This window comes from Micropterus dolomieu, linkage group LG12, assembly GCF_021292245.1.
Source record: "Micropterus dolomieu isolate WLL.071019.BEF.003 ecotype Adirondacks linkage group LG12, ASM2129224v1, whole genome shotgun sequence".
Taxonomy (NCBI): domain Eukaryota; kingdom Metazoa; phylum Chordata; class Actinopteri; order Centrarchiformes; family Centrarchidae; genus Micropterus; species Micropterus dolomieu.
In genome coordinates this window covers 32,997,697-33,008,844 of record NC_060161.1, presented here as the reverse complement: position 1 = coordinate 33,008,844, position 11,148 = coordinate 32,997,697, and the positions used below count along the sequence as shown (strand labels likewise).

Here is an 11,148-nt window from a genome sequence, read left to right as displayed (position 1 = left end):
GTTGTACTTCGCTACATTTTCAATCACATCCGTTACTGAGTAAAGGAAAAACTCGCGACCACTTTGTGTGCAAGAGTGCAGAGAACAACTTTATCATGATGCAGTACGAGCTGTGAAAAATGCTATTTTAAGTTAGTGTTAATGCAAACCGAACACTTCCTGCTGCTGCAGCTTCACATTAGATGCAATTAACTGGCGAAACAAGAGTTGACTTTTATTGTGAAGACGTCACAGGAAGTGCAATCTGTGTGTAAGTGAGATCAGCGCTGACCGCTGTCGTGCAGACCGCTACAATGCGTCTACACAACAAGATAACCGTCATTTTCAACAGTTTTCAGACAGCGGACCAGTTTGAAATATTGCAGTGGGTAATGCAACAGTCAGGAGCAGCAGACACAGTGAGCGGTTTGATAAAGAGCTGCAGACGACAGACTGCATCCTTCCACCTCCTCAGACAGGTAAGTTAACCAACTCCTTTCACTTTCGCTGTTCGCAGACTCATGCTGTGTGCAGCATAAAGTCAGCTCACATAATTATGAAAAATACCAATAACTGCCCGACAATAGTTTGTTTAGCTGCCCCAGACAGCTGTGCCCTGTGGTATTAAAAGGCATCTGCTGTTACCACCAGTAGCCTAACTAATGTTACAATGACAGTGCAGCTGCATAGCTTCAAACATGGTTAATTAATGCCAATCAGAGTTACATTTACAATGACAGATTTTAACCATCACTCGTCAGTGAACAGCCTCCTTGGCTGCGGTCTGAGAGCATTTTCTAGTTTAGCCTATGTAGATTTATCATTATGGATTTAGGCCTAACATGTTTTTAAGATTCTGTTCACACTGAAATAAGCTAATAAAAACGTTCATTTTGCAAAAGTTGAACATATTAAACAGTAATATGACAATTACAAATGTTTTTGAAAAATGTGTGGCCTTGAACAAATGTAGTCCTTGATGTGGAGGTCAGTTAAATAATAGCCTACTTCCATTGGTGGTTAAAAATAAGTTTTTGTAGTTTAGTAAGATGCTTTGCTCCAAATAGCCAAAAAGACATTGGTGCATGACAGTGTTGGTTGGCATTAGCAACTTGCTGGTAACTAGTTATTTATTATACTAATGCTTATGATATCCCATTAAAATGACCACCTGATTGAATGTAAAAAGGGATATGACTTCATGTATAGTCTAGTGTTTCCTGTTTTCCCAGTCCAGTGCGGTCTGCCAGAGTCTAATTTGTGCCGCCACAGTTTCCTGATGAAACAAAAAGATTCTCAAACTTCTCATTATAACACTTCGTTTTTCGCCATTGATTTGGCAAAGTATCTGTCAAACAAACTAAAATTGAAAGTGTCATATGGCTTTCTTCCCTTATCAAATCGCAAAAGACTGCAATTTAATTAAATAAGTATATGTATAAATAAGATATTCAATCAATATAGATAAGTTATTTTAGGAGGTTAAAAAAGTAACTTTTACTCTGAGTAAATTTTAAATTAGCTACTTTTTACTTTTACTTGAGCAGATTTTTATACCGGTAATTTTACTTCATCAAAGTTCATCAAAGTAGTTGTTCCTTCACTTAAGAAGAATATTTTTGTACTCTTTCCACCTCTGGTTTAGACCTACTAAAGGGATAAACCACTATTGGGAGGCTCAGGGGACAAAATTAAATTAGTTATTACATTAGTGTAATTTGGTTAAAGAGATAGTTAAGAGATGGTAAGTCTTTCCTACCTACAGTGAAAAACAATAAATGCCTTAGGACAGAGCTCTTTTTATGTATTTGGTGTATTCTGAAGTTATGTCAAACAGCAATATTATCTCGAGTGTGTATGTGATCAAATAACATAATCCTGATCACTTAGGCATCTGGACTTTAATAACTAACCAAGTAAATTAAAGGGAAGTAAGGTGGCGCCTTTTTCCAAGCTTTGTCTGAGGGGAGGCCCACAGTCTTGGACCTAGGTTAAAAATTTTTATTGAGCGTGTAATGGAAAATGTATTTACTTTTACTTCCCTATCTCTGTTAAAGTGATAGACAAGTGATAGAAGCATTGGTTTCAGTTCTTTCACACCATGCTTTAGGGTGAGAGAAACACTGGGGAGGGAGGCCGGGGTGCAGCAATTCAGAGTAAACAGGAACTTACACCCTTGCTTAGTTTTTAGTTTTTAATTTTTATTTGATACATATCACTAGTTTATTTACGATGACACCTCCATTTAAGAAGATCTCTTCCCCTGCTTGCCTTGTAACCACGAAACTCAGATTCCACAAAAACAGCAAATCCTTAAATTTTTTGTCTAATTATGTATAATTAAACCCAAAAGGCTTGTATTCACTGATGTATATGATAAAGTTATATATTCTAGTGCAATTGAATGGCAAGAGGGAATTTGTGTGTGAATTTATAATATATAAGTATGTTCTTTCTATGTATACTGGTGTTAGTATGCCCTCACTGTTGAAGAACTTCATGTGTTAGCTTGTTGCTGAGGTACAGACATACAGACATATCTTACTGTTAAACATTGAATAACCTGCGGCAGTGCCTGTTCAGAGCAGTGGCGTTTTCTCCCAAAGCCCAAGGGAAGCCAGGCTTCCCCTGTTTTTAATCAGACTCTATTAATCATTTTAATAAAAATCAAAATGTTTATAATTGCGATAAATGTTATGTGCTGTTGCTGTCATCTCCCCATTTCTCAGTATTTTACAATAAGTGAAACAGCGTGAAGCCAGACAGCATGCAATCAACGTCATTCAGATGAAATAACGGGAGCAGTTAGCAACTTTAGCAGTCCTCCAGTTATGGAGGATGGAGATTTGGAGTTTTTAGTTATAATAAATAGTTTTACTAAACTACCACTACAGCAGCAATTTAAGATTAAATCTGATGGAAGACCAACGGCAAAACTGGAGCTGGCCTGGAGAGGAAAAAGGGGTTTTGGACGTTTAATGAGTAAAACTATATCCAGACAGAGTGGCGAGCTGTTATCCAAACTTCAGTTGACTTGTTGTGGAGGATCTAAAAGCCAGTGGGAAATTCCATAACTTTGTTATTGACCCCTTCACCTCCATGACAGACAGGAGAATGGCCTTCCTTTTCAAATAGGGTGAGTGAAATATCACCTTCTTCTCTCTGAACTTAACTGAACTGCAGCTATGTGTGTGGTGACATTGTTTGTTTTGCTTTGCTTGCCTGGATGTAGCTGTGAATGAATAGTCCATTGAAGTAATCTCATTGTTTTTACTGCGGTTGTGTACGCATAGATAATGAGCACCACGTACAGCACTTGCCACAGCGCACTGTGCCAGGTTACCTGAATAATTGTTTGGTCTGGTACTTGGTTGTTATTCTTGAGTAATGTTGTGTTATGGACATTAAATACGCATTAAATAATAAGTTTGTAGGCCTATTTGATAAATGCACCATTGCTAATTTGCAAATGTAAAACTTCAAAGTCTTCTGATTGAGGTTGTGAATGCTTCTTTAATTTTTGACAGTAGCCTGTTTTTACTGTGCACCATCAGCAGCGGGCTATGTATGCTATTTGGGGTGAGAGAGCGTACGTGTCGGTAAATGCAACTTTCAGCGTGTGTAGTGATAACAGATAGTGCGCATCTTTAAAGTACGATTCAGTTTTGTGTAAAATTATACCCTGCACTGTAATAGCACAATACATTAGATAATTGCCCTCCAAAAAGGACATCCCCTATATTTGAATATTTGCTCGTAGGGTGGGCCTACATAATCGATTTTCAATTTTGGGATTAGATTTTTTTTTTTTACACCGACATGTGCCGAATGTCACACTTCAGTTCACCTCGAAGAGAGGACAACATGCTGAAGTCTAATTAATACGATGGAGCCCACATTCACTGTCCCAAAACACTACAGTATTTCACACGCCCTGTCTCTTAAGTACAGCGATCTGCGAGACCAAGTTTTTGCTCTTGTTGAAAACGCAACGGCCTGAAGTTTCACAACCGACATTTGGCCGACGGTGAGTATGGAGGCGTACATGGCCGTCACATGTCACTTTATAGCTACAGAGTGGGAACTTTCTGGTGTCGTTCTGTGAGGCAACATTGCACAACAGCTTAGAGTCGCGACGGACGCCTTCGCTATTCCAAATTATAAGCGAGTAGCTGTTGCTCATGACAATGCCTGCAATATGAAAATGTGCACTGAGAAACTCAAGAAAGAACCAGAGAAATGGGGCAACGTTCAAGGGGTCTGCTGCTCAGGACACTCGCTACAGCTGTGCATAAATACAGCTCTAAAAGAGTACAGAATACATCGCACAGTATCGGCTGCCAGGAATCGCGTGGGACACTTCAAAAAAAGCACAAAAGCTACAGCTGCCTTGAAAGAGAAACAAACGCAGCAAATGTAAATGCTCCGTACTTGTATAGCGCCTTTCTAGTCTTTTCGACCACTCAAAGCGCTTTTACACTACATCTGCATTCACCAGTCACACACATTCATACACTGAGCCTAAGTGCTCAAACAGAAACTAACATTCACACTCACTCATACACTGGCGGAACAGCCGCCAGGGGCAAATCGGGGTTCAGTATCTTGCCCAAGGACACTTCGACACACAACCAGGGGGAGCCAAGGATTGAACCGCCGACCTTCCGATTAACGGCCAACCCGCTCTACCTCATTCACCCCAAGCAGAACGTTAGAGCACAAACTATTACAAGACGTCGCTACTCACTGTGTGAAATGCTTAACCGACTGGCGGAGCATCGATGGCCAGAGACAGCTGTTTTGTCAGATCTTAGCTTCACGAAGAAAGGAGATTGCACCCTGGACCTGACAGCAGACCAACGGACACAGGAAACAGCGGAAGTACTGGGGCTACTGTCTAACTAGAACTACTGTCACAGGAGGCAAACGTATGTGCAACAGTGCCGATGGTCTTCAACCTGAAGAAACGCCACCTGTCACCGGAGGAGGATGACAGCCCTGCCATCAGAGAATCGAAGAAAACCCTCATCACGGAGATCGAGCAGATGGCAACTGTTTGGAGCCCAGCAGCATCTACCTCCTTTCTTCAGCGCTAGACCAAGCAACTGAAATTCCTTGACAATGAAAAGAAGGACCTCGTTTATATTGAGGTTAGACTAATATTTTATATTAAATAACATTTAAATTATATTTACTAAGCGGCGAAGCTTCTTTTTCTATCAAAGCTTCGAAGCTCAAAAAATGACATTTGTCCGTATCCCTCTCACTTGGCTTCCCCAAAAATTTACCCCACCCCACGCCACTGGTTCAGAGCAGGCCGGTTGTCAAGAAAATCAAAAGAAGAACATACAGACAGAGACTCCTTTCGTTGTAGTTGTTAGTTGTAATAGAAGATATTATGGCTGGCTGTTCTGAAAAGTTTTTCCCTTAAGACATTATAAAACGGATCGGTGTGCAGCCACAACACTCTCTACGTAAATATCAGTGAACAGACACAATGCCCATTATTGGTAATTTTATAAATTGCAGGCAAGTCACATATGTCGTTTAATATTTTGAGTTCCGCAGTTTCTTTAGTTATCACATTTCACAGCTCTGGTGGTGTGAGTGTATGTGTCAGTTTTTGCAGGTTTTAAGAGGTGGCAAGATAAGTGACTGTGTTCTCGGTTCCTGGTAAGATCCATCTGTAACTGTATATAAGAGCTGGTGTTTCTCTGGTTCAGGACGACTGAAGCTACAGACGCTGAGAAGGAAGAAGAGAAGATCGTTCTGCAGCAGGTTTGCTCACAAGCTGTCATTATATATTGACCTGACTGCCACTACAGGTGGTCTCTTCCCTAGAGAAGTATTACTAACATGTCCCTGTCTGTCTTTATTAAAGGTAATCATCATCTTCAACATCTGCATCATCTCCACCATGAAGACGCTGACTCTGTCTGCACTTCTTTGTGCCATGATGGCTCTGACCAGAGCTGCTGGTGAGTATTACTCCATATGTGAGTGAGTGTGAACGAGCAACCCGGTCTCACTCCCAAGTCGTCACATATGGACGCTTGGTCAAGAGCCATAACCGTCAGTTTGTGACGCACTAGGGATCCCTTTGACGTCATAGTTCGACGTATTGAGGGAAGCCCTGTTGTGTCAGTTTTTGATGGTAAAGGCAAGTATGATATTTAAGTGAAAAGACGAAGTAAGGAGGTGATTGGGGTGGATAGAGGGCCAGAACCTGGACCTTGAAGCAGGAGAACAGGGTTTGTGTCCCGTGCGAAACAAAACATTAAATGTTTTTATTTAGGCGAGTGAGGTAAATTGACATTAACGTTAGTTAAGTCTTAATTGACATACATAGCTATTTGAACCCAAACCATGATCTTTTCCTAACCTTAACCAAGTAGTTTTGTTGCCTAAACCCAACCAAGTACTTTCTGTGCCTAAACCTAACGAAACTGCAACGTTTCACGACTTTAATTATGCGCGTTTCTCAGTCACAGTATCGAAACGTTACGTTTTATCTTGAAAGTGTAACCGGATATTGCATATTTATTGTTGCTAAGCGTTGCTAACTTGACTGTGGGTCCCTAAACGTCAATAATTGATGCAAAAGGGCTACCCAAGTCTTTAAAAAGCGACGACAAAGGGCCTTGACCATGCGTCAGACATTTGACGAGTAGGGAGTGAGACTGTGTTGGAACGAGAGACAGCTTATATTTATGTGTCTATACACAGCAACAAGGGTAGATGAAGACATGAACTCACTAGTGGGTCAAAATGTCCTTCCAGCTCTTCCAGATGCAGAGGATGGACCTGGGACAGAGGGAACTGTTGTCCAAGGTGAGTCAATATTTCTTTACATTTGTAATGGTGCCCTCTTGTAATCACATATATGAGACATGAGTATTACTGCATGTACAGAGAAAGCAATGATATGTGTTCATAAATATACAATGAAAACAGCAGACAACTTAAATCAGTAACTAGGGCTGAACGATTAATTGCATTTGCGATATTATCGCGAGTTAATAAAATGAGATTTTCTAATCGCAAAGGCTGAGATTACACTCTGGTCACATGACACCGAAATGAACAAGCAGTCTGCTTTCCGCAGTGCCACGTTACGCTGTACTTTGCCTTCTTGTTGTACAATGGCTTAAGCTCGACAAAAACTGACACTACATAAACTTTAGTGTCACACAGGGAATGAAAGTAGCAGCCACCACCCGCGGGCTGCGGGTGAACTCCGGTGTTGTCGGAGAATTACTAAGCTTGTCTATTAAACACGAGAGGCGACACTTGGTTTTATTTTCGTTAGCCAAATTTTGAATTGAACCTCAAACTGAGTATTCTTTGTTTGCTTACTGGGATACAGAAAGATGGACTAGGAGATTGGAACTGAAATAAGGACTCATTAATTGCTGGTTGAACTGTGGGTTTTGTATTGAGCACTTACTTTATTAACACACTGTGCATTAGTTCGTTTTTCTTGTGGTCTGTAGGTAGGCCGACCTGATTGTTTGATGCCATGACTTGATTCAAATTATCTTTCTCATATTATAATTTGATATATCTTCTCCACCATTGCTCATAATAATAATTCTACCTCATAACACAAAAAAGAACAGTGTAGTTCTATCTAGCTAATATTGTGTTTGTCATAGCATATACTGATTTACTGCTTGTCCATTTTGAATAATATAGAAGGTAAAGAACTTAAAAATGAATCGCATATTAAATCGCAATTGCAATATTGGTTAAAAAAATCGCAATTATATTATTTTCCAAAATCGTTCAGCCCTATCAGTAACTGCTGTGTCAAACTGTGCAGCTCTTCCAGACTCAGAGGCCGGAAACTGGACCAACTCGCTCACAACAGGTCATTGGGTACTTTATCAGAATTATACTAAAATACACTTTGTCATGATGTTCTCCTGTAAATAAACAGACATACTGCATCTACTACTTCTTGTCTGTTTGACTTCAGGAGAGAGTCATGTTGTCATAAATTCCACGTCTTGTCCCGAGGGTTGGACTGCTTTCAACAGTCGCTGTTTCCTCTACGTTCCACGATCCCTGAGTTGGGCTGTGGCTGAGGTGATCAGGATTATCTTTATTCAGTGAAGCTTCTACACTACATCTGTTCAAAACTTTCTACACTAATTTGCATCATTTACTATCTTTGCTTCTTTCTCCGCTGTAGAAAAACTGTATGTCCATGGGTGGACACCTTGCATCTGTACACAACATCGAGGAGTACCATCAGATTCAGACGATGATCTTGAGCGCCACTCATTATCAAAGAGAAGCATGGATTGGAGGGTCTGATGCACAACAGGTATTTTAATTGTTTTTATATAGTGTGCAACAATAATTTATTTAAGGAATGACTGTCTTGATTCTTATACATAAAATATTCTCTTCTGTATTAAAGAACCAATGTTGGTTCTGGAGTGACGGTACTCTTTATGACTTCACCAACTGGTGTCCTGGAGAGCCTAGTAACGGTAGAGGTCATCAGAACTGTCTGCAAATGAATTATTCAGGTAAATTATAACTTATATTATTTTCTTCAGAGCTCAGTGTATGATTGGTACCGGATAAATATGAATGAATGAATATTACCAATACTTGGTATTATACTACAACATTTAAGTATTCAGATCCTTTACTTCAATAAAATAACTAACTATGATTTAATCCTTAGATTATTATTACTCACGCATTTATTTAAAAGCAGGATTTTACTGCTCATTTTAATTATTTTGTATCGGACTGCAAATAATGAAAATTGTTTTTCTGTTTTAATCAGCTGATTATTTTCTCCATTAATTCATTGATCGTTTGGTTTGCAAAACTTATTAAAATAGCGAGAAATGCCGTCACAGTTAACCAGAATCCAAAGTGAGACCTTCACAAAGCTCGTTGTGTCCAACCAACAGTCCAAACCTCAACATTATTAACAAACATTACAATTCTACTTATTTACATAAATAAAATCTAAATCTTCACATGTTAAAAGCTGAAACCATCAAATGTTTTTACAGGAAAAATGACTTAAACCTTTTCAGTAGTAGCCATTTGTAAAAATCCTGATTTATAAAGTAACTCCTAAATAAAGCTGTCAGATAATGAAGTTACTTTTTCCCCTCTGAGATGTAGTGGAACAGAAGTACAATGTGGCATGAATAAATAATAAAATAATGAAATACCTAATACTTAGGTACTGAACTTGAGTAAATGTACTATTGGTTTTTAGATTTATTAGTAGCCTATTAATGCAGTTATAAAAACTGTGGCGTTGTGATGACAACAGTTAGGAGTTTCTGCCTGTAACTGCGAGAGGTGCTGACTATATATCCCAGGATGACTGTCTGCTGTGTTTTTGGTTCTTGCAGATCAGAAGTGCTGGGATGACACTTGGTGTGATGTTCACCTCCCGTATGTCTGTGCCAGAAACGTCTGATAAAAGCATGGATAACGTGTCAAAAGCACAGACACTGATCAATTTCTGTTTGTGTGTCTGCGAGCAAACTTGTCTGTCTTTACGCCACAAGTCTCGTATTTGACCTGAAGGCTCTATATCTCATTTCACATCTTTATTTCTTCTCTATCGCTGTAACGCTACTAAAGGAATGAAGTGACAAGTGACATAAACAGCAGCTGGATTGTCTCTGTCTCTTAAATACGAGCAGACTGAATGTGTAATGAAAAGTAAGCTTTTAGCACAACTTTATTCTGCAGAGTGAACTGTTCTTTCTTCTCTTATGCAAAATTAAAAATCTCAAGAAGCATTGAAACAAGCTGGTCTGTGTTATATCTCCTGTTTGTTCGGGTACAATAAATAGACAGGTATATGAAATAGATCTCAAAGAGCTTCAGCTACAATACTGTTAAATAATACTGTTCATTATAATTGTTGGGGCACCTAGTGAAAATGTCCATCCAATAAAACCTAATGAGAGATGGTACAAGAGGGATGTGATCCAAACCTGTAATGAATCTTGATATTAAAAGTTTCTGAAAGTGTCCGACAGCATTTGGTTCAGTTCAAACCTCCTGATGTGTTCTGGACAAATAAAATAAATAAATATGGTATCTTTCATCTAATTGATCAAAGTCTTCATGTATTCCAGATGGGCATTTGATTATATAAAATTTTGACCACTTTTATTGATTTTTAATGGTTTTATTCAAACTTTACTCATCTCTGGCATTTGTTGTGAATTATTTTGGAGCATTATAGCCTAAATTGTTATAATTAATTACTGGAGCAATGGTGGTCTACATTGTCATCATTTAAAGTGTTATTTTATAGTGTAAAGTTAGGATCACAGTGTTAAAACTCTATAGCTCTGAGTGTATGTGCTCCTTTCTGTATCTAACTGCCCAGGCTCAACAGTAGCACATGTGTGTGTGTGAGCAAGTTTGTGTGCTTTGGGAGAAAAGGGAGGGAACACAGTGAGGCAGCATCAAAAATACCTGCAAAGGAAAATATAGAAGCAGATTTTGTGTCCATCACAGTAAGAATGTCCTGTTTCTAGCACAGAGCACAAAAACACCAGTTTATTCCACAAAAGTCAGGTTATGGAAGAAATTACATGATCAAGCAGAGTGCATGCAGAGGACACAGAGAGGAGGAGCAGGCAGTCAGGGACTTTCCCAGATTCAGGTGCAGTAGGAAAGAGAGCCAAGAGATGATGTGAAGCCAAGAAACAGAGCTATAAAAGGAGGTCCAGAAGGAGGTGAAAGTCAGTCTTTACATGGTTTTCATGTCGACTCGGGTCTCTGTTCTGGTAACAGAATGGGACTCTATTTTGCACCGATCTCTGACACACTCTGGTGGAACTTTTGTATTTATTATTTATTTATTATTCTAATTGGTGTCTGTTTTTGTTGATAATAACACATTCCTGTTCAAAACTGACTATATGTGAGACTATATTATATTCAACCAACAGATGGGAAACGTCCCCATACACCCCCATCTATCTATATGTTTTGAAATAAATGTTCATTTCAAAATAAGTTGAATATTCTTTCTCAGTAAAACCAATGTGGCTTACAGCATCCACCAAATGGGACTTTGGGACTAATACATCACATGATACACATGATTTCAAAACAGTATCCTGGTCTGTGATATGTTTTTATCTGGTCTACAGTCAAAATAATACA

The 11,148-nt window shown here is 39.0% G+C and overlaps 1 protein-coding gene across 3 annotated transcripts; it reads left to right on the top strand.

The window, feature by feature from the left end:
* The first annotated feature begins 329 nt into the window (after window positions 1-329).
* Window positions 330-10,054, top strand: LOC123980921 (ladderlectin-like). 3 transcript variants are annotated; one of them, XM_046065531.1, is made up of 11 exons: window positions 354-458; window positions 2,978-3,115; window positions 4,899-5,129; window positions 5,703-5,757; window positions 5,861-5,957; window positions 6,760-6,810; window positions 7,802-7,849; window positions 7,958-8,067; window positions 8,174-8,308; window positions 8,405-8,516; window positions 9,369-10,054. In XM_046065531.1, the coding sequence occupies exons 3-11, from the start codon at window positions 5,101-5,103 to the stop codon at window positions 9,434-9,436; spliced, it is 705 nt and encodes a 234-aa protein (XP_045921487.1). In that variant the 5' UTR covers window positions 354-458; window positions 2,978-3,115; window positions 4,899-5,100; the 3' UTR covers window positions 9,437-10,054. The 3 variants fall into 3 exon arrangements, with proteins under 3 accessions (XP_045921488.1, XP_045921487.1, XP_045921489.1); XM_046065533.1 differs by lacking the exon at window positions 4,899-5,129; XM_046065532.1 differs by lacking the exons at window positions 2,978-3,115; window positions 4,899-5,129 and having other exon boundaries at window positions 330-458.
* Window positions 10,055-11,148: the final 1,094 nt, after the last annotated feature.

Excerpts from the sequence above, each read along its gene's own strand:
- LOC123980921 (XM_046065531.1), top strand. The coding sequence starts at position 5,101 with ATGAAAAGAAGGACCTCGTTTATATTGAG. Across the intron at positions 7,850-7,957 it reads GACCAACTCGCTCACAACAG|GAGAGAGTCATGTTGTCATA; the intron begins GTCATTGGGTAC and ends GTTTGACTTCAG. Across the intron at positions 8,068-8,173 it reads TGAGTTGGGCTGTGGCTGAG|AAAAACTGTATGTCCATGGG; the intron begins GTGATCAGGATT and ends TCTCCGCTGTAG.